General features: G+C 48.5%; 1 protein-coding gene across 1 annotated transcript in view; it reads left to right on the top strand.

Annotated features, from left to right (window-relative positions):
• Positions 1-23672, top strand: part of TECTA (tectorin alpha) — a 69193-nt gene that overhangs the window by 4281 nt on the left and 41240 nt on the right. Inside the window, exons 3-9 of the mRNA XM_068554588.1 lie at positions 1777-2064; positions 5704-5841; positions 6193-6358; positions 10003-10415; positions 16311-16881; positions 18804-19396; positions 20691-21264. Of these exons, the coding sequence (XP_068410689.1) occupies positions 1777-2064; positions 5704-5841; positions 6193-6358; positions 10003-10415; positions 16311-16881; positions 18804-19396; positions 20691-21264 (2743 nt within the window). The remainder of the gene's footprint in view (positions 1-1776; positions 2065-5703; positions 5842-6192; positions 6359-10002; positions 10416-16310; positions 16882-18803; positions 19397-20690; positions 21265-23672) is intronic.

Below are 23672 nucleotides of genomic sequence, written 5' to 3'. Positions count from 1 at the left end.
GCATCAGCATCACCTAGGCACTTGCTAGAAATGTCACTTCTCAGGACCCACCCCAGACCTACCGAATCTGGGAAGGGGCCCAGCTATCTGTTTGAACAAGCCCTCCAGGGAATTCTGATGCCCACAAAAGTTTGAGAACCACTGCTCTTAACTATAGAATATAATCAAAACACATCTGAGTCATCACCAACTTCCTCTGCTAGTCTGTGTGTTTTAATTACACCACTGTTCCCCAGAAAACACATTGCTCCGGCATCCTGAAATGCCTTTTATGCTCTACTCACTGTAGAGCCTCCTTAGTCTATAACAGCTGATTGTACGTTTCTGAATGTGTTGACCTGATTTTGGAGATGAGAGGGATGCACAGGACTTCCATTCTGGAAGCCTTGGTCTCCTAGACCGCTAGAACACATGTATTTAGTCAAGCTCCTCTTTCTCCTCCATTGTACTAAGTGACATGGAGTCTGAATAATTCTTGCCTTTGCAGAAGGAGGGTCCTTAATTTGGGGGAGGCTTATTTGAGGGCAAATTTTTCCTTGGGTTTCCAGCACTTTAAGTCATGCAGTCTTGTTCAGGCTTCTGGGTTGTTCACTGATACTTGCAGACGGTAGACTCTCAATGTCCTTGTAGCTGGATCTCCAGCTTCCTTTCCAAACTGCACATCCTTGCTTCCCAAATAGGTTGACATACCCTTGGCCCAGGTACTGATAACTTATCTCTGGGATCTGGGTCACTGTTAATGTCCATAATATTACTAATTAAATATGAACCTAACAATAGAATGTTCTCTATTGAGGAATTGCAAGTATTTCCACCACAGACACTCCTGCTGTTGAACCCATACAAGCCTCTGGGTTAAATCAGCTTCATGTACCAACATATTGAGCTGCAGACACAGGCAGAGGCAAATTGTTTACAGATCCTGTTTATGAGTATATATATCGGCTTGTTATTTGCAGTAAGGTTTAGTAATTTAATAAGTTTACTGAGCCATTTACAAATCATGAAGAAATCACCATAAGATAGTCATTTACATATACAATGTAAAGTTTTCATTTTCATGCCTCCATTTTGCGCAGAGACTATACAAAGAAGCTAACAAACTACAAGAGCTGTAATGGAGTTGGGCTCATCTGTAGATTGTAACCTTACCTTTTTCTGGGTACCGAGTGGTTCTGACATCAATAGAAATCCTTTAAATGTCTCATCCAGGGTGGGATATGGTTCATCTTGAGATCTGAGTTTGGTGATGGAGTATTTGATTTACCTTTTACTGACACTCCTCTTTTGTCATGTAATAGGAATCAAGGTCTAATATAGAGTTCCTCAGTTTTTTAATTTAACTTTCTGCTTCCATGTTTTTTGGGTTTTTTCCTGTCTATTTTGCATCTGTAACTCTGCATCTTCTTTATTGCCCACATAAGCCACTGCCTAGCCCAACACACACACACACACACACACACACACACACACACACACAATCCAGTAGCATTTGATACGTATAAATAAAGACAGGATAGAGAACATGAAAATGAGGCTGATTATTAATAAGAAATGCAGCTGGCTACAAATTGAAAGTGAAAGGAAACCAATGAGTTTGTCTGGAAGCAAATGAACCTCCTAGCTGAGAAATGGAAGCTGCTGTTTGGGGGTTCTGGTTCAGTAGTTTAAAAGTCGTTTCCATTCAGATGGTTAGGCGAGCGTCTGTCTTGGTTTATGACTCTAAAGTTGTCATAGTCTCAGATCCACTGTGCAAAACCTCTTTTATTTTTGTAGGTCAATAACAATGGAGTTGTTTCATTCAACGTGCTAGTGAGCCAGTTCACGCCCGAATCTTTTCCCCTGACGGATGGGAGGGCCTTCATTGCTCCATTTTGGGCAGATGTGCACAATGGGATTCGAGGCGAGATCTATTACAGAGAGACCATGGACCCTGTCATCTTGAAAAGAGCCACCAAGGACATCAGGAAGTATTTCAAAGACATGGCAACCTTCTCTGCCACTTGGGTTTTCATTGTGACCTGGGAGGAAGTCACGTTTTATGGAGGGAGCGGAACCACACCTGTAATCATTCAAATTTTCCCTTTTCCACTTCGTATTCTGACGTCTAATTCTTGTCCATCTTCACTACTGTGAAGGAGTCTAATTGTTAGAGCTGAAGAATGTCAGTTTCCTTGAGTTAAACTGAGGAGTCTTGCTACCCACTTTCCAGGAAACAGAGGGCGCTATCACACCTAACCAGTCCAGTCAGCTGTAATATTTCAGAAGATGTGTCATTTCTATCACGAACCATTACAAATGTCTAAAAAGAAGCCCTCCACAGTTTTCTTGCAGTAGGTAGCATTCCTCTTTTGCAGGAGAGTGATTGAGGCACTGAGACCCCATACGATTAGGGACCCACCAGGAACCCAAAGGTCCCTTTTCCTTACCAGAGGGCCAAATGCCTCTCTCCATCAGCTAATTTCCTTTTTTTCTTTTTTCACAAAGCCTGATAGGAAAAGGAAACTAGGGTGTCAGTCTGGAGCCAAATGATCTGGCTCATTTTATTATGTTATGACCTTTTTAAAAATTGTGACCAGAGCTAGAAGTATTCATATTTGATGCTAATTGGATTGGGCAGTTAAAGTGTTTCATGAATAAAGTTTCAGCATCTGCTCAGAAATCCTAAATGGGCCATCAAATAAAAGTCATATAAGAAAGATTATCACTGGCATTATTATAGAGATCATCAACACTCTACATAAAGGGACAGAACATTAATTTTCAGGAAAGCCTGCAGTTTGTTTGGATGACTTTGGCAATGGAGTTTTTTGAAGCAGCAGATGCGTCTTCAATGTATAATTTCCAGTAAGCAAAGACACTCAGAAATCTTCCCTCCGCTTTCTTAGGATTATTTCCAATTCCATCTGTTTTCCGATTTCCTTGGCGATGAGTCAGTTGTTTCAGGGTGGAACAGAAACTACTGAGTTAGAGACAGAGGTGGAGAAGTGCTGGGCTTGCATTTCGTAGCTGCCCTGCTGCGAGCACCCGGCCTCTTTGCACCGTCTGACCAGAGCATCGCAATGCGCTTTATCACTAAGAGGTTCTGGAGAACAGAAAGCTACAAGTTTAAACAGTGGATGCACTGGCTAGAAATAACCTCTAAAGAAGCAAAAATTTCCCTCTGTCATGTAATGGATTGCTAACGACTCCTTGGGTGATGTTTTATGTCCTTGAACCTCATACCTTACAGCTTTAGGATGCAGGATGCCAGCAATCGATAAATTTTAGTGTCAGAGGGAGAAAAAAAAAAGAGAAGAAATGCCCATCAAATGCTGACCACCAGTTTTTCAAAAAAACTTCCGTTGGCAGTAAAAATGGCAAGATAATTTAGATACTTCCTGGTTTGTACTTTGGCGTAAATTTCTGGACTAGGTGAGGACTCTTTCAGTGCGGATGAATGAGGTAACATCTAAGTGCTTTGAGCTCCTTGGAGAAAAAGATGATAAAAATCCTCCAGAGCTGCGGGAGTGTCCATCCGTCCCTGTCTTCGAAATCGGCCCCCTCTTCCGTCTCCCATTATCCCAGGCCCCCCCCCCCTTCTTTAGAGGAACACGTATCAACAGGCCAACTAAACACTGGGCATGAGAGATCTTTTAGAAGCAGAAGCCCAGTAGAAAGTCAAGAGGATGTGTTTACTTTAAGGAAGGAAAACTAGTATTTATTGAGGCTGACTGTGAACCCAGGGCTGTGATAGGCTATCTTGGCAAATCATTTAACCCTCACAAGAATGTTCCCAAGGAAGCTCGCCGTCCACTTTAAAGGTGAGGGAACAGGCCCAGAGAAGTTAAGTAACTTGCCCAAGTGCCAAGAAAAGGGATTTGAACCTCATATGAGGCAGAGCAGGGTGCAAACCCAGTCTCCTAACTCTGAATCCTAAACTCTTTCCTCAGCTGCCCCCTCCAGGTAGCGTTAGAAGTCCTCTGAAGTATAAAAGGGCTTTTCAAGAATTAAAAACATGGTTTTACAAGAGCAGAGCCAGAGGAGTCTTACAACCCATGTTGAAGAGTTACCTGTGGGGGGGGTGGGGTGTGAGAGTGAGGGAGAAGGTGCATGAGGGCGAGCCAGCTTCTGGAGCGTTCTTAGGATGGCTGGCTGGTTTTAACGTGACTTCTGGGATCAGACATGGGTTGCTTTCAAGACCTGCTTGGACCAAAGATATTTCCAACTTCACTTCAGGGGAAGGAATTCACACCCGGAAGGAGCATCCTGGTCTGAAGGAGGGTTTAGTTTTGGTCCTTGTGTGACCTTGACGTTATGCCTTTCTCTTGAATCTGACCCCACAGCGGCCATATAGGTGACTGCTCGGTCCTCTCTGTGTCCCACTTTGCCCTTTTGTTGAACGGGGCCAGAGAATGGAGGCATAAACCTGGGTGGCTCTATCATAAACGCCATCAGCTGTGGCAAGCACAGAGCTTAAGGAGAAAGTTCTCGTGTACAAAAAGGGCTTTTCTTTACTTGCACCTTTTCTCCCTCCCTGGGACTGTCTAGGATGGGAGATTTGGGGCTTCCAAGATCCTTTACCCCAGTTTGATTACACAGGATAAGGATGTGGGTCTTCCTCTGCATCTGACAGAATGTTAACCAGGACGGTATCGGGCAGCTAGGAAAATGCTAGGTTTGAATGGAAAAGGTCGAAGCAGCCTCTCCTTTTAACTCTATTTTTTCCTTGAATTTCCTGAAAACATGCATCAGGGGGTAGGGATTAGCAAAGGGAAATAGTAAAGGACAGAGTTTGCTACAGCTTGTTTCTGGAAACTGTTTGCAAGACTGATTTGAATGTATATAACATCTCTGTCCTAAAAAGTTGAAACTTAAAACCGTGTGTAATGACAGTGCACGAAGAGATCAGACTGGGAGCTCTGGCTCCAATTCTGTTTTCTGTTGCTGGGTCATTGTGGAATTTCCAGCAATTCATTTCCCTGAGCCCTCAGTTTTCTTAGCTCCTACGATGGGAATGGGCCAAAAATTTGCCTGTCTTAGCGTTGGTTGAGGTACAGATGGGCGTGGAGAATTTTGCAGATATAAAGTGACGCATAAATGCCCCATTAGGGGAGCAATTTCTCCCCACAAAGTGCTTTTTAAAAATCACTTTCCAACCTGCATTTAAAAGAGGGGGAGACGTCTCACCAAGATTAGCGGAGTGTTCCAGGAAGCGAGAGAGCAGGGCCCATGCCACCACTAGAGTCACACCGACTGGCATTTTCGTGCTCTGCCCTCTCCCTCCCCGTCCCCCCACCCCACCCCCACCCCCGCCCTACCCCACCTGCTCTGGGAACAGGTGCTCACAGCCCTCTCCCCAGCTCCACTAGTTCCTATAGTTTATTCTCATGCTGCCATCTATAGGTGCCCACGTATTATCACACGCTGAGTCGGGCCGCTGACTTTCCTGTCTGGTACCAGTCAGAGATGTAAGAGGGATGCTGAGTCAGCCTCTAGGTTATTCTCAGGCCATTTCTCTTCTGGATGCACAGCCCCACATGTCTTGCTTTTCCCACTGGAGGGGAGAACATATTTGGAGAGAAGGCGGAGCACCGAGGCTGGGGTCGGAGCAGCTCTGAGCTGCTTGCGTGGGGAGGGGCCAGGGTAAAGGGAGCTGCTACCGGGGAGAGGAGCTCCTGGGGGTGTGAGTCCTGAGCCCGCCCGCCCATTCGCATCCTGCAGGTGAACACCTTCCAGGCCGTCCTGGTGTCTGACGGTTCCTATACGTTCACGCTCTTCAATTATTACGAAATCAACTGGACCACGGGGACGGCGAGCGGCGGTGATCCCCTGACGGGTCTTGGGGGAGTGATGGCACAGGTAGGCGGTTCTCTGGCTCATCCTCCTATGTGTTTCTGAAGCACTGCACTCTCTTCTTATGCTCTCAGCATCTGGGGGGGATCCTGCTTTGAACTGGAGAAGCGTGTCTGACCCTGCAGGTTGACTGAGGGACTAGTGTTGCCCATCTTTGATACCTGGATCCGGGTGTGGCATGAACTAGCGGGCCTTTATCACCTGAAATGGGGGCCCCAGAGACTCCAGGAAAAGGGGTCTCTTGATTTCAGGTGTGCTGAAAACAAGATGGTGGGCAAGTAAACCAAGGTCGGGGTGGCGGGTTGGGGGGGAGTTGATGTGTGTGCTCGAAAGTCTGCTCTCCCTTTTGTGCTCTAGGCAGGATTTAATGGTGGAAACCTCACCAATTTCTTCAGCCTTCCGGGGTCAAGAACCCCTGATATTGTGAATATCCAAGAGACCACAAACGTCAACGTTCCAGGTCGCTGGGCATTTAAAGTTGATGGGAAGGAAATTGACCCAGCCAATGGCTGCACCTCCAGAGGTAAAGACATTTCCTCTTCTCTGAGGCAAAGCAAGGTTTGTTTCGTTTAGATAGACAGGCAGGCTTTTAAGCCACGGTAGGGGGGACTCATTGCTGATGCTTCACCCTTTGAAGTCTCCCGTCTGGGTAATGGAGATCAAGGTAATTTTCGCATGCACGTTCATCACTCCAGGAGCTGAAACCCTGCGCTGGCCGTACTGCGGTTTGTGAAGTCTTTGCCTGGGGTAGGAACACAGCTCCCCATTGGGAACTGCTCCAAAGTGGACGAGGCTCTTGAATGATTCCTCAGCCGGAGGGACAGAAGGGAGCCCTCCTGTTTAACATTATTTTTGTTGTCGTTGTTGTTGCCATTTCCCCCTTTAAATGTTCCTTCTCTTCTTTACTCCTGCTCTGCCATCTGCACTTTGTAGATCCATGGGAGTGGGTGAACTTGGAACATCACCAAGTCTGTACGAGAGTAAACCAGTACTTCCTAGTATGATTAGAAAGAAAGGAAAAAACGTGTCATAGTCTTTAGGGTAGCTTCTCCTAAAATCCTCCAAGCAGCAGCAAAACATGCAGGAATTTAGGGAGAATCAAAGCCCGCTTTAGGTCTGTGTGAACAAGCTGTAGGTGAACCTCAGTGGGTTTCCTTTACATTGGCATCCAAAGTTTGGAGCCTCCTCTGAAACGTCAAAACCCCTTTGGATGTACAAAACAGTCCAGGACTCTCACAGGGACGCCATGGTTTACAGATTCCTGCTTCTTATATGTCTAAAAGTATTCAGAAAACAGGATTTCTGGGCATATTTCTGCCTCTAGGAGTGGAGGCTATAGCAACTAGAATTAGTCAATCATCTATCCATCTGTCTGTGCATTTATCTACCCATCCACTCACCCACTCACCTACCCACCCATCTACCCATCTACCCATCCGTCCATTCAGCCTTCCAGCCACTGCATCTTTCCAAATGCGCTTAGCCACTCTCTTAGGTGCTGAAGATGGTGCTTGCTCTGGACCCCCGTGACCCTCCCATGGCAGAGAAGACAGCACAGAAACAGTGATGACACGATGTAAGGCCTATTATGAGAGACATGAGTGCAGGGTACTGTGTAAGCACAGAAGATGACCCTGGAGAAAATGCTTCCCGATTCCTAAGAAAGTTATGGGTTGGGATGAAAATTTCAGGAGGTCTCTTGCCCCCCTTCCATTGAGAGCATGGCCAGGTGACCTCTGTGTCTCAGCAGGCCTGAGGGCTTTGATTTGTGTAATAATCAGAAGAGCCATATTCACCTGATCTGAAATGCCCACACCCTCTGCCCCCATCCCCTGCGCTGTGGTCACACTTATCAAACCTCTGCTTTTGCTCTGAGGAAAGGTCTTTTGTGAAGATGGCCTGCCTGGGCATCCTTGCCTCTGTGGACTCTGTAAAGTCCTCCATGTTCAGAAGAGCAAATAAATGTTTAGAGCTAAGCCAGTATTAAACTGGACAGAAAAGAATCTAGCTCCAAAGGTCACCAGGATTTCAGAGATTGCACTCTCCTCCCTTACAGAGTGTCAACACATCTTCATCTAAGGTCTGTGAAGATACCAAACCAATGCCCCGTTATCTCTCTCGCTTTTATGGCCTGGGCTAGGGACCTACCCAACGTCTCTCGCCTTTGTCCAAGTGTCATGGAGCTGACTGGCTGTGGCCGTGCTACCTAAGTGCCGGGTGACAGCCTCTCCTTGAGTCCCGGGAATGAAATGCTGTGGTAATGGAAAACACTGGCTCGCAGAACTGTGGGGTTGGTCAGATGCCAGCTGCGTACAAAGTCCTCACTTTGACTTCATTCTTTCCCTCCTGAGTTATGGCTTTGGGCTTCATATACAGGACAAATTCAATCTCCTCATACAGGCTGCTGTGCATTTTAATGTGCCACTGGACATACATCAGTCTAATGAGATGGGGATTTGGCCTGGGCAATAGCAGGGGAAGTGTTGCATAGAGCTGGTTTATTATATCATCATTTTGCAAACAGAATTATCTCAGAGAGTCTACCTTTTGGTCCAAACCTCCTCTATTCAAAGGCATTTCTCCCTCATTTATTGGAAGCCTGAGAAAGCAGAGACTGGAAATCATACCGAGCGGAGGCTGCTAGAATATGTGCAGCCTGGGTGAGTGCCAGAGGGCATTGAGGTTGGAGGGGCCTGTTTTCAGGGCTGATGCATCTGACCTACTGGGACTGTGAACACATCTATTATCCCGTCCAGGGGCCGCATGAAACATAACTGCCCGCTGAGACATAATTGTTCCTGTTGGACAGACATTGAAAGGACTGTCCAACTGCCATGCCTTCTGCCTGGGTTCACCTGGCAGCTTTGTGCTCTGCACTAGGTATTCAGTTTTACAAAAATTTGAGAAACCTTTTCAAACTACAGTTTCAGACTATAGTTACTCCTGGTGTATGATATTGTTTACAATTCTTAATGTTGTATGTTTGATACCTTCCTTTTCAGACAGTCTCAATGTACAAATACTTCTACCTTATTGACCTGTGCCAACTTTTTATAGCATCTCTGTTCCCCAGGAGGCAGGGATGAGAAAATAACCTTGTCCACATTCTATGGGTTAGAACATGAAGACAGGTGGAAGTTCAGTCAGTAGTCTTGGCAGTTGATTGCAGACTTGTGACCATTGCCCAGTTCTCTTGACTCCGACCCCCAACCAAGGATTAGGTCATAGTCCCCAGCCCAGAGATGCTCCCGTTGTCAACTGAAGGTTGATGTGAAGAACTGGTAGATTTCAAGGTTTTTGGTGGGGGAAATCATTCATTTAGAGAAAAGGTTTTAAAGACTGAATGCCTACCAAGGCAATAGAAGTATTTTAAACATTAGCACATCCCTTAGAACCATTTCCCCTCCCCATCTCACTCTCCTCCTGACCTAGATTCTGTCAAGAAGTTCTGTCCAGGGGATAAAGAGAGAGGAGTCCTGGACTTAGACCGGGCCTAGGGTGAGGGGAGAAGACAACTCGTGTAGGTGTAAGTTCTGCCTAAACAGTGTCTGCAGGATTTATGAGCCCGGGAATGTGGGAAGCCAGGGGTCAGCCCTTTCCAGAATCTTCCCAGGAGGCCTGGGATTTAAATTTGTGGGTCTGACTCCTGATTCTTTTCTGGCACATACTGAGCCCCCAACAGCTGTTTGTTGAATGAGTGGATGAGTGAATGAATGATCACGTTAGCAAATGAACCGACAGTGTTGCCAAGTTACCCAGGGTGTGGGGGAGGGCCTTCTTTCGGAATACCCTTCCTCTTATCGCCGAAAGGAAGGCAAGGACTGCCGTGTGTCCTGGTGTATCCCATGGAGTGAGACAATGTGTCTTTCCTTGAATGAAAGTGTGCTCACCAGTGGTGGTGACAATAATGTCAAGAGCTTAGATTGGATTCAGACAGACTTGGCTTGGAATCCCGGCTTCGCGGTCGAGTTGCTGAGTGATTTGGATGAATTACCTAACTTCTCTTAAGCCTCAGTTTCCTCACTTGACAAGTGAGGGCAACACTTCATATCTAATCGGGTTCTTTTGTGGATTAAACGGTATAAGGCAAGTAAAGCCTTTAGCCCGATGCTGGGCACAGAAGGTAAATGCTCAATAAATGTTAGTTCTCCCGTCCTTATTCCCCAGGACAGTTCCTTCGGCGAGGGGAGGTGTTCTGGGATGACCTGAACTGCACCATCAAGTGCCGCTGTCTGGATTTCAACAACGAGATCTACTGCCAGGAGGCCTCCTGCAGCCCCTACGAGGTGTGCGAGCCCAAAGGCAGATTCTTCTACTGCAGCCCGCTGGAAACCAGCACGTGCGTGGTATTTGGGGAGCCACACTACCACACGTTTGATGGCTTCCTCTTCCACTTCCAAGGCTCCTGTGCCTACCTGCTGGCCCGACAGTGTTTGCATACTTCCAGCCTCCCCTTCTTCAGCGTGGAGGCCAAGAACGAGCACCGGGGGGGCTCAGCCGTCTCCTGGGTGAAGGAGCTCTCAGTGGAGGTGAATGGCTACAAGATTCTCATCCCCAAAGGAAGCTATGGAAAAGTCAAGGTGAGACCCTCTCCGTCCTTCACGGGGAGATGGAGAAGCTGGAGGTACTTCAGCCTGGGGAAGACTTTCCCAGATCTACTGATGTTTGCCCTTTGTACCAAAAAGATGCATGGATCTTTGTAAAGATCCATGCAAATATCTTGTAAAGTTCTTTACTAGGCTAAATTTCGCTTGTACAAGAGCTAACCTAAGCTTTCTCTTTGACATGTCTATCTGCTGTTTATCTTAAAGTACATTTAAGTTCTTAGTTGACACAAACACACACACACACACACACACACACACACATCCAAGCTCAGACGTAACTGGGAACAGAAGTAAATTGTTTCTCATGAACCTGGCTTGCAACAATGGTAGCCACATGGCCATGCCCTGGAGACAGTGTAAACACAAAGTACAAACCCGTAATTCACTACAGCTTTTGATTAACCATCCTCACATCCCCCCATCCTGTTTACCCAAGAGCTGTGGCTTCATTCTCCGAGAAACATCCAAACTGATTGGTGTAGCCATAGGCACTGTCTGTCCAGGCAGCTGGAGTGGGCTCGGTGACTTCTTTAGTGAAGCCTGGGTGGAAAGTTCCCCTGAAAGCTTTACCCAAACACCCCTTTAACAGAATCCCCCACTCCTGCTTGGAATGGGAGAGAACACGGATCTCTGTGGTTCGTTTAGCATATGCAAATGACTCCTGTCCCTGTCTACCTGGATTTCAGGCTGGGGCATTGACAAAAGAGGGAGAACAAAAAGCCAGTAGCAATTACTCAATCTGTGGAGGCCCCAAGTTTCATGATGTTAATGGAGACCTCGTGGCAACCATGTATTTATTCAAGCAATAATAACCAGGACAACAAGGGGTTGATTGCTGCAACCCTATGCAGTCTTTAATCCCCAAGCATGGAGGTCATCACAGAGATTACAAACCAGAACTGATGCCAGCGCAGGGAGGTCTTTCTTTTTTAAAAAAACATGTTGTAGTTTTAATTGATGCAGCACGTCCAACAAAAGGCAGGACCGAGGAACTAATTCCACTTTTTCTGGCTCTGCCCTTCCTAGGTCTGTGCAGCGTATCAGTGTCATAATTAGAAAAGTGGGCTATTACAGTGGTTAAAATGCCAATTTGCTTGTTATTTGGTTAGTCTCCCTAGAGACAGCTCTGTAAATCAAATCAGAGGTAAGAACTCGGCTGCAGAAGTTTGGAGTTTTTCCCTTTTAAATTTCTACTGTGCTGTTGAGCACTACACTTGTCCTTGTAGATAGATGCTAACATTTCCAGCTAGAAAAATGTTTGCTAGCTCTCCTCTACTTCCTTTTCTTGTGGGGATGATGTGTACAATATCTGAAGTTGGAAAAGAAAGCTTCACGCTGTATTCCTATTTTCCATTTTGATTAAAATTCTTTTCCCTTCACAGTCAGACTCTTTTTTTTTAGAAGGAAAGGGGCACCAGCAGCTCTGCTAATTTTGCGTGGCTCTCTTCCATCGTCCGAGCATAGGGCATGGATTCCTCAATTTTCTGTAGCGACAGGGAGATGTGGACGTGAATGTAAATGTTTGAGAAAGAAAATGTTATGTGATTCCAACTGCAAGCAAACAATGGCTCCCTTTTCCTTTTGCCAAATGGCTTCCGAGCGTCTCTGAATACACCTGCCCTGCTGGGGAGGGTGCCTCCATGGATGGCAGAGACCCCACCCGGGGTGAAGTGGGGACAGGCAAGGGGGGGTGGGAGGCAAGAAGGAGCCTGATTTGCCGACTTCCAGACACGCAGGGCGGGGCCTTGCAAACAGATCTTAACGAACAGGTTGCCTTTCTCCATATGCTGGGGTTAGGAACTTGGGCTCTGAATATGCATTTTTCCCCCTTTGAAATGTTCTCAAGTGACAACATAAACAATTTAGGATTGTGTACGCTAATGCGGCCAAAGAAAGCCAGCTAACATCCGTATGTAGTAAATGTCTCCTTTTAACTAATACTTATCAGTTTTCATCTTTCTCCCCCAGATAAAACTGAGTAGTTTAGGGTACACCAGGGAAAAGAGTGCCAACGCCAAATAGCTGATGGTGACAAAGAGCTCTGATTCTAGGGTCAGATCTGCACAAGCCTTGGGCCACCACTGCCAGCTGAGTGGCCTCTCTGAGCTTTACTTTCTCCATCTGTAAAACGGGGTAATCGCGTCATGTCTAGAAGGCAGGGCTCTTGGCTGTAGTTTGGACTTGGCTACCCCAACTCAGCACTGGACAAAGGCAGCAGGAAGCAGTGGAGGGTCTGGTCCTGTCACCCACAAATTATGCAAGCCCTGAATCTCAATTTCCTCATCTGCAAAAGGGGGAGATGGTAAGGACCTTCTTAGGTTGTTGTGAGGATGAAATAGGATAGCCACATGTGCGATAGCTAGTACAAAGCCTGGCACCCAGTAGGCACTCAATACATGCTCATTCCCACCGAAAGTTCTTCTCATTCTAAGACCTGTCCTACGATGCTACTTCTCTCTCCTAACCTTGCTCCCACCTAACCTTGCCCCTACCCACTCCTGGGAGAGACACGGTTAAAGGGGGTCCTGGCTGGTACACAGGGAGAAGAAGGGAAGCAAACAGGGAGACTCATCAACATTGGCGCATTAGGAGCTGAGGACTGGGACAGCAGGAAAGAAATAAGAAGCCATGGGCTGGGGGAGAGTCCCCAGCTGCTCCCACTCTGAGCCCTCTGCGGTACAAGCACAGGACTCTATAAGGTGTGGTTGAAACTGAGACATGCATGAGAAAGAAAGGGGGCGAAATGACCACTGAGGCTGGAAAAAAAACGGAAAATCTGGGCAACGCCGAAGGGCAGCATAGGGACACAGGCAGTGTGCGTGGGACGAGATCGGATGCAGCAGGGGGACGGTTGCAACATCCAGAGACAGTCCCCCTCGCCGCACCCCATGGCTTCTGCTCTGAAGCACAACCACTGTCCTTTGTTAGCAGGGGCTGAGTGAGAGGAGAGGAGGGCATTCAGCGAGGGAGGTATTTGGCATTTACGATTATACCTCCTTGGAGAAGATTTCACTTCCTGCATCTCAGCATAGAGCAATACACAATAATCACCCAGCGCTCTTGCTGGCTGACCTTCCTCCGAGTGTGGCTTTTCTCATCCTTGTTGGCTAACTTGCTACCTGGGAGATAAGGATAAATCAATCAACTCCTGGGTGTTTTTTTTTCTACTTCCTGCTCTCATAGGATGGCTTACATCTCAAGCCTGTTTTTTTGTTCCCTTCCCCAATAAGTCATACTAATTTCTAGAGAATTGCACATGCCATTAGCCATGGTAAACCTTGGGAGTGATGCTTGGACAGTCTATTGTCTCACTTCCTAGACAACCCAGAGAGTTGCAGCAATGGTGGCACTAAAGACCCTTGATCTTTCTGTGTGCCAGAAATCAGTACAGGTGCAGGGCAGCCTGGACGTGCACTTCCAGTCAGCCCACCCAGGGCTGTTTTAGGACTAACCGTCCATTCCAGCCCTCAAAAGTGATGTCTGGAGATGCCAGGCACGTTAAGTGTGAAAAAGAAGAAAACTAAGTCTCTGTTGGAGGCTTATCAAGTCACTTACACATGGGACTCACTCCTTTTTTTTTTAAACATCTTTATTGGAGTATAATTGCTTTACAATGTTGTGTTAGTTTCTGCTGTATAACAAAGTGAATCAGCTATATGTACACATATATCCCCATATCCCCTCCCCCTTGCATCTCCCTCCCACCCTCCCTATCCCACCCCTCCAGGTGGGCACAAAGCGCCGAGCTGATTTCCCTGTGCTATGCGGCTGCTTCCCACTAGCTGTCTATTTTACATTTGGTAGTGTATATATGTCAGTGCTACTCTCTCACTTCGTCTCAGCTTACCCTTCCCCCTCCCCGTGTCCTCAAGTCCATTCTCTACGTCTTCGTCTTCATTCCTGTGGGACTCACTCTTGATTCTTCCCCCATTTCTCACTCCCCACTGCAAAAAGCCCCAGGCCCTGCAGAGTGTCCTCCACAGGCTGTCCCTCCTCCACGTCTGGGTGCAGGTCAGGCCTCGCCCTCATCAGCCCTGGCCTCCAGCACCAGTTGCCCTCCTGATTTCTCTGTGTCTAATCTCCACCTACTTCAATACACCCTTCGTACCGGCCAGAGTGGACTTTTTCCAACACAAGTCCGACCATATCCTTCTCTTACTTAAAACTTTATGGAGCTCTTCCTACAGAAGAGAAATCCAAGTTGTTGTTTTTGTTTTTGTGGTGTTTCGTTTTCTCTTAAAAATCATGCTTCAAAGGGCCTCCAAGATCTGTTCCCAACACAGAATTCAGAGCAATTCTTCCAAAACGGAAGTCAGATCATGTCAATCTTTTGCTCTGGGTGCTCTCTTCGCTCTCGGCTTCCCTCAGAGTCACAGCCAAAGTCTCTACAATGGCTGACAAGGCCCTGCCTGTTCTGGCTGCTCTTATCTCTCTGCCCTCCCCGACCACTGCCTGCTCCTGGCGCTCCACTCCGGCCACACTGGCCCGTGCGAACCCAGCGCCCAGCACACTCATCCCCAGGGCCTGGCCGTCCCCTCTGCGTAAGCCACTCTCACCCCAGATAACTGCCCGGCTTCTTCCTCATCTCAAATATCCCCTTCCCCGTGGGGTCTTCCTCGACCCTCCTGTCTAAAATTAGTAACCTTCTTCCCCAGCACTTTGGATCCACATTCCCAGCTTTATTTTCCTGCAGAACACTTTTCTGATGTCGTTATGTATTTTACGTATTGGTTTTGTTTGCTGTTGGTCTCCTGAAGAGGAATAGACAGTTCCAAGAGGCAGAGATTTTCATCCGTTTCACTCATGGCTAATCCCCAACTCTTAGAACAGAGCTTGACACACAGAAAGGGCTGAGTTGACATCTACTGAATGAATGGACCCTGCCTGTGTCCAGCTTCCTCTCCAGCTGCCCCTTCCCTTCCCTCTGCAGTACAGTGACACCCCGATGACTGTCCCTATTCTCATGCAGCTACTTCTAACCACGTGATTTTATTCACTTGTCCTGGAATTCTCTGCCCCCTTCTCTTCCTTCGGCTTCTTCTGTTTATCTCTAAAGACCTAGGTCAGACTTAACTGCCCCAAAAAAGCCTACATGACCCCCCCTCCCCAGGCTGGATCAGTGGTCAGGTACCATTCTCCCACTGCATCACTGCATCTCCTGTGAACGCATATTTAAAACTGTATGTCATAAATATCCATTTGTGTCCATCTTCCTCAGTAGACCTAGACCTCATAAGGGGCAGGGACAATTACTTTTTTTATTCTTTATTTCTCAGCACCTAACATCGTGCTTGGTACCCAGTAGGTGTTCGAATTTGTTGTGTTGAACGATGGTGTGACATAGGCCTGGTATCAGGAAGTGACAGGGTGAAACACTCAGAGAATAACACCAGGGCAGCCTCAAAGCTCGATGGTGGGGACAGTTTATAGGGCACCTTCCAGCTGGGAGGAGGGGTCGGGGGTGCTAAGGGCAGCAAGGGGGTCATGGAAAGTATGTGCCTTAAGCTGAGACTTAAAGAATGGACTTCGAGGAGAAAAGGGGAAAAGCCAGGTAACTAGTCTTTCAAGAAAAGACGTGAAGCTGGCCCAAGAGCCAGCCAGGAAGTGTTGACAACCACCTGGTCCCCAGAGGGGTTTAGAGTGGCACTAAGCAAGGCACGTCTGTCACAACTCAAACGCCAGCCTGCTCTCGAAGGTTCTGGGGCCTCTGCCTTGCTGGGAGGCAAGCCCGCTGGCACCCAAGGCTTTTGGGGGCCACTCTCTCTGTGGTGCTGAGTGGCTCCATCCCTCCCCCCTTTCCTGACCTCAGCTGGACCCACTGCCCTGGCCCCTGCTCACCTGCCTTTTTACCATTGCTGTTGTTGGCAGGTGAATGACCTAGTGGCTTCTTTGCCCGTCACCTTAGACTTGGGGGCGGTGAAAATCTACCAGAGTGGCATGTCTACTGCCGTGGAAACGGATTTTGGGCTCTTAGTGACGTTTGACGGCCAGCACTACGCCTCCATCTCCATCCCAGGCTCCTACATCAACTCCACTTGCGGGCTTTGTGGGAACTACAACAAAAACCCTCTGGATGACTTCCTGCGCCCCGACGGCAGGCCAGCCATGTCAGTCCTAGACCTGGGAGAGAGCTGGCGGGTCTACCACGCCGACTGGCAGTGTGACTCGGGCTGCGTGGATAATTGCACCCAGTGTGACGCAGCCACCGAAGCCCTCTACTTTGGCCCCGACTACTGCGGCTTCCTCAACAAGACCGACGGCCCCCTGTGGGAGTGTGGCACTGTCGTGGACCCCATGGCCTTCGTGCATAGCTGCGTGTATGACCTGTGCAGCGTGAGGGACAACGGGACACTCCTGTGTCAGGCCATCCAGGCCTACGCCCTTGTGTGCCAAGCCCTGGGCATTCCGATCGGAGACTGGCGAATCCAGACTGGGTGTGGTAAGCTGGCATCCTGTCCACACGGAAGGCCACGCCTGTGCAGGGGGGCCGGGAGAGGGTTTCGGGGCTCCTCTGAGAGCTCCCTGTTAAGACACATTGGCCGAGAGTCAGGGTGAGGTTGAAATATAGCAAATGGTAAAGAACGAACTGTAGAAGCCTCTTGACCTTTCTCCTCACCCAGTACTGTGGCCAGAAAACAAGAAACCACTGATGGGCATCCGTGGTCAGGAGACACGGAATGCGTGGCCGGAAGAGGGCCCTTAGCAGGGGTGGCCCGGGCAGAGTTGAGCAGGGAGGGGGCCGTTTCTGAGCTGGAGGTGGCCGTCCCCACGGCTGTTGGGGAAATGTGGACACTGGCCTGGGGAATCAAGAGCAGCCTTTGGGAGAAGAATGCACCTCCCAGATGGAACCCAGGGCATTTTTGTCCTTGGCTGTTTCCTCTCTACTTTCAGTGCCTTCAGGTTCTGTGACTTGTGCCCTAGAGCATTTCAGCTGGTCCAAAAGGGGCAGTAGACAGGGCAGGTAGCAGACCCAGAAGGAGGCCTTGTTCTAAAATGCCGGGTGGTGAGGAAAAAAGCCCCCAAAGTGCGGGAAATCCAGCTGTCCCCTTGGAATCACACTTTTGGATTGAGCGTTTGGAACAATTTAGCTATCTTATGTTTTCCTTCTATCCAACTTACATCTCTCTCACTTTTCCTAGTTATGTAAATGTTGAAAACGAGCAAACGAAAAACCAAATTGCTTCTTGGAATTTTGTTTCTTTCCTGGTCCTTGGTTTTCTCCATATGAGTAAACCAAAAATTATTATCCATGCATTTGAGAGTGCTATGGAGGTGAGATTCAAAAATTTCTTTCAGTTCCAAGGCCAGAGGGCGATTTTTTCCTATCCGTATAGGTTGGATTCATATAAATCAATATGTATCAGAATCAATTCTTAGAGAATTGATCAAGCTACTAAAAGAGAGTATATTTAAATGTTTTTGTGTGTGTGGACTGGCCAGCCTCTATCATGCCTGGAGTATCCAAATTCTGATTCCAGTTGAGATTGAATATGACTTCTCTTTGATCCTTGTGTAATCCAAGAGCATCCAATTGCCTAATTTTTTGCCTGTAATGGCTATTTTTTTTCTAGTGGTACTACTTTCCTACCCTCCACATTCCTCTCCCTGTCTCTCATTTTAGTGGGATGAATTGTATTTAATTCAGAGAACTTGTCTACCAAGCTCTTGAGCCTCCGCCTGTTGGGGTCAACCAGACTCAAACCAGACTCAGATGTTCTTAAAATAAGCATCGAAGCTTTCCACGTCAAGAAGGGCCTTCAGAAGGCATCCAGTTCCAGCTCAGTCTCCTGGGGGAATAGGCACACAGGTTCTTTTCAGATAGCTAAGGTTCTTTCTTATTTTTAATATCCCAGAGAATTCATTTTCACAGTCTTTTTTGGTCCCTGTTTGAAAGTTCACTTTTTCAAATTCCTCCTTTAAGAGTTAGATTTTTCATTTCTCCTGTGAGTTGGATTTATTTCCTCCTAGGAATGGGCCGTGTTCTTTAAAGTCAGACCAACTTATATGCCCATCGGTTGAAGATCTTAAACCATCTCGATGGGTGTAGTTCACCCAGTACTAAACCTGTATTGAATGATCAGTCGAGTCTAGTTAGGGTAGGAACCTGAAGTTTTATTTCAGTCAGGATGATCAAATGAGATCCCACTCCATCCCATTGCTCAGTAGTTACTACCAAAGCAGTTGCGCTCCTTGCACACCCTCCGTCTCCCTTCCCCCAGTGAGCGGTGGCTTGGCCCTCCCTCTAGGTGCCAACTGGTCCAGAAGGAGCGTTCCTCCTCCAGGCCCCCGTGCGTGGTGGATCTGGCCGGTTAGCCCCTGGGTCATTCACCTTGTCACGGTCTCTCCTCTCCCCCACGTCAGTGTCCACGGTGCAGTGCCCGAGCTTCAGCCACTACTCCGTGTGCACCAGCAGCTGCCCGGACACGTGCTCAGATCTGACGGCCTCCCACAGCTGCGCCACGCCCTGCACGGAGGGCTGCGAGTGCAACGAAGGCTTTGTGCTCAGCACCAGCCAGTGCGTCCCGCTGCACAAGTGCGGCTGTGACTTCGACGGCCACTACTACACCATGGGCGAGTTCTTCTGGGCCACGGCCAACTGCACGGTGCAGTGCCTGTGCGAGGAGGGCGGCGACGTGTACTGCTTCAACAAGACGTGCCGTGGCGAGGAGGTGTGCGCAGTGGAGAACGGCTACCAGGGCTGCTTCCCCAGGCGGGAGACCGTGTGCCTGCTCAGCCAGGACCAGGTGCTGCACACCTTCGACGGCGCCGCCTACGCCTTCCCCGTCGAGTTCTCCTACACGCTCCTCAAGACCTGCCCTGAGCGGCCAGAGTACTTGGAAATCGACATCAACAAGAAGAAGCCGGACGCAGGGCCTGCGTGGCTGCGGGGTCTCCGGATCCTGGTGGCCGACCGGGAGGTCAAGATAGGAGGCATCGGGGCTTCGGAGGTCAAGGTAAGACCCTTGCGGCCTTGGAGACTTTTCTGATGAGTCCCGCCAAGCGAAGGAGCCGCGCTCTTCAGGCTTGCCTGGCTGCCTCTGACCGTGAGCGGATTCTAGGAAGGCAGTGATTCCGAAATGGGAGCATTTTCTAACTGTCAGCACCAAATAAACGTCCATCAGGTGGAGACCTGGAGTGAAGCTGGAATTTCTCGAATTAGAGCAGGACTAGCTCGCCAGAGTAGCAAATACTTATAGGATGCTTACTGTGTGCCAAGCACTATCCTAAGCAGTATCACATTCATCCTAAGAGGTAGATAACATCATTATTCCCATTTTACAGATGAGAAAACTGAGGCACAGAGAGGTTAAGTAACTTCCCTCGGGACACACAGCCATAAAGTGGGATTCAAGCCCGGGTCAGCTGGCTCCAGAGTCTGTGCTCTTTACCCTGTACTGTGCTGCATCTCCTACCTGTAGATGGGAATCCGTGTGGAGTAGCACGAGGGGTGCCTGCCATGGTGCCTCACGCCCCGCTGTCCTGGTCTAAAATACCCATCACTAAGCATGCAGACCCACAGATCGTTAGTAAGAAGGAATCTTGGGCATCATTGAGTGCAACTCCTTGTTTTCACATGAGGCTCCCAAAGGGCTAAATGAGGGCTGTGGGCCTGACAGCTGAGAGGTGGCAGAGCTGGGGTGATGGAGGGTGAGGGAGGAGCAGATCTCCCTCCTCCCAGTGCCATGTGCATTTCATAATATCACATGACATCTAATTTAGAAAGCAAAAGTCAATGCAGTGAATAAAGCATACATCTACAAACTGAAAGGGCTGTGTTTTTACTCCCATTGACACACTGGCAGAAATTAATTTATCAAAATAATAATGGGTAGATAGGTGGATGGACAGCTAAATAATTAGATATACACTGTGTGCTTCCAAGGGGCTGAGACCCAGGAAAAGTAAAATTTGAAGGGAGAAGAAGGAGGCAGGACGTCGGGGGCAGGAGGAAGCCACACGTCTACGGTGACTGTTGCTCACACTTCAGTTGTGTTTGGAACTAGCTGAGGGTCTCACACACACACAAATAAACAGCAAATGTGTTGGATCAGAGGAGCCTGGAAAGAAAGAAACAAAGATGTCCACGAAAAAAACAGTTGATGTCTGTGTGGTCTCCGCCCACTGTCAGCTTCTCGACCTTACTCCAAGGGCTAGTCATGGGGCAGAGCCACGTCTTTATTCACAGCCTAGGAAATTGTGGGCACCCTGTGTGTATCTGGAACTCATGATAGCGATTTGATTTTTCAGGTGAACGGTCAGGAAGTGGAACTGCCTTTCTTCCATCCTTCGGGGAAGCTGGAAATTTATCGAAACAAAAACAGCACGACCGTCGAGTCCAAGGGTGTCGTGACCGTGCAATACTCAGACGTGGGTCTGCTGTACATCCGGCTCTCCACCGCCTACTTCAACTGCACGGGGGGCTTGTGTGGCTTCTTCAACGCAAACGCCAGCGAGGAGTTCTGTCTCCCCAGTGGCAAGTGCACGGACAACCTGGCGGTGTTCCTGGAAAGCTGGACCACTTTCGAGGAGATCTGCAACGGGGAGTGCGGGGACCTGCTGAAGGCCTGCGGCAATGACTCGGAGCTGCTGAAATTTTACCGCAGCCGTTCCAGGTGCGGCATCATCAACGACCCCTCCAACAGCTCCTTCCTGGAGTGCCACGGCGTGGTCAACATCACCGCCTACTACCGCACCTGCCTCTTCCGCCTGTGCCAGAGCGGGGGCAACGAGTCCGAGCTCTGTGACTCTGTGGCCCGGTACGCGAGCGCCTGCAAGAACGCCGACGTGGAGGTGCAGCCCTGGAGGACCCACGACTTCTGCCGTGAGTTCGGGTGACGCCATGGGGGCGGCCGGCCGGGGCGGGGCATGGATATCTGAGACCCCGGATCTCCTTCTCTTCCTGGTGCAATCGCACTCAAGGACAATCTCATTAACCTTGTACATCTTCCCTAGTCTGATGTGTCTTCTGGAAGGCTCGTCCCCCCAGACCAGACTATTGCGCAACTTTATTGTTGTTTCTAATCACACCATCCCTCTTCGTTGTAGAACAATTAGCTATTGACCCTTGGTTATTTCTAGCAGAGGGAACACATCATGTCAAAGGACCGGAAATCTTTGTGATGGCTCAGTGGGCGCCTTCTCTCCTGGCAAGGCAGGACCCCATTCATTTCAGCCCACGGTGATCAGTCAGGGTGCCTTTCCCGGAGTAGAGATTAGCCCCGCTCCCCAGGGCAAACCTGACAATGGTTCTTGAGAGAGTCCCATGGGCCTGGTTGTTCATTTTGCCCCCAGAGTATCTGACCCCTCTCAGCAGTACTTGTAGTAATGAGAATAATTGCTGGGAAGACGAGACATATAATCCCCTCGGTTCTGGGGGAGCCCAGGGGGAGGAGTAAATGGAAGGGTAGAAGGAGAAGTGGCTGAGGGGGCGGGACCCAGGCCTGGGGCCAGGACTGCCCCACCTGGACCACACCTCCCACCCCTTCCCCACCAAGAAGGTCGGCCCTCACGAAGACCAGCGCCACCACTGAGATTCCATCCTTTACATCTGGTTATGTCTCTTCCATTATATTTCTTCCAACCTAAGTTTGTTTATTTTTTTAACTTTTTATTTTGAAATAATTTTAAAGTTACAGAAGGGTTACAAGAATATCTATATAGCTTTTACCCAGATGACCTGTTGTTAGCATTTTGCCCTGTTTGCTTTGTCATTCTCTCTCACTGACTCTCCGTTTGAAGGGAAGTTGCAGACATCGTGCCCCTTTGCCCCTAAATACGTTAAGTGTATATTTCCTTAGAATCAAGACACTCATTCACAGCACAGTACAGTTACTGACCTTAGGAAATTTAACATTGATGCGATAACTTAATATCCACTTCAGTTTTGCCCGTTGACCCAGTCGTGTCCTTTATGGCTTTCCCCCACACCTCAGTGCAGATCTAGTCCGCGACCACATGGGGCATTTAGCTGTCATGTCTCTTTGGTCTCCTTAAGTCTGGAACGATTCCTTAGCTTCTTTGTCTCTTATGATCTTGTCATTTTTAAAGATTACAGTCTCCCCCCTTTTGAAATAGAATAGCCCTCCATTTGGGTTTGATGCTTCGCCATGGCTGGGTTCTGCTCTACATCCCACCCAGCCCCCTGCGTAGGAGAGGCGTGTTTTCCTCGTGGTATCAGGTCACGTGTGGGGCACGCTCTGTCCAGCCTCCTCTCGTTGGTGATGGGCACGTTGGCCCCCTGGTCAGGGGTTGTCAAATATCACCACTCTGTGTCACTACGTTTCTATCTTGTGACTAATGAGCAATCTGTGGGGAAGTTCTTTACGACCATGCAGCACCCTGCTTGTCATCACGATCCCCCTCCTCGACTTAGTGCCCACTGATGACTTTTGCTTGTACTGATCTTCAGCATGACGATTACATGCTGACAGTTTACAGCTCCAGCACTCTCTCCACGGGTACCCGTCAGCAGATGTCATTTTACTGTAAGCCAGAGCCCTCCTATCTCTTCTGCCTGCCTGTCCCCTATCTATCATCCATCCACCCATCCATCCATCTATTGATTTACCTCAATCATCTATCTATCTCATCAACATGGACACACAGATACCTGTTTTTTTCGATGATGTATGTTTCATATCACATTTGTTATTTTGGCATTAAAATTATGACAGATTTGACCTGTGGGTGCCCCTTCCAGGTGCCTCCTACGTCCTTTGGATATGCCTCTGTCATTTTCTTACTTTCCAGATTAACGAGATGCCCCACATCACCTCTTAACCTTCCCTGCCCCAGCCTAGAATCAACCATTACTCCGAGAAATCCTGATTCATTTTGGTGGGGAATGTTATTAGAAGCTAAGGTCTGGGTGAGGCTCACCCATTGCTACTGGGGTATCGTTACCTTGCCTCTAAGCCTTTGCAATAGTAACATCTTAGCCAGAGCTAAGAATATCCCCCCCCCGCCTCCCCCCTACACACACATATTGTTATTTAAAAATAATGCTCTGATTTCTGAGCACTGGAAGCCCAAAGGAGCATTTGGAGTATCATCTCAGAGCTGGGCGGTTACGTCCCTGGTGACCCTAATCACACTGGGGAGGGATTCAGAACAGAGGCTCTGAATCTGCAGGTGGAATTCTGGAAGCATGCTCTTTTCATAAAGTCACCTAAAGGGAGGGAGGCTGCCAGGTTTCTACTGACCACCACATCTAGCGGGACCTTAGAATGC

Source organism: Eschrichtius robustus, chromosome 11, assembly GCF_028021215.1.
Source record: "Eschrichtius robustus isolate mEscRob2 chromosome 11, mEscRob2.pri, whole genome shotgun sequence".
Taxonomy (NCBI): Eukaryota; Metazoa; Chordata; class Mammalia; order Artiodactyla; family Eschrichtiidae; genus Eschrichtius; species Eschrichtius robustus.
The sequence above is the reverse complement of the archived record's forward strand: the minus strand, read 5'-3'. Positions and strand labels throughout refer to the sequence as shown.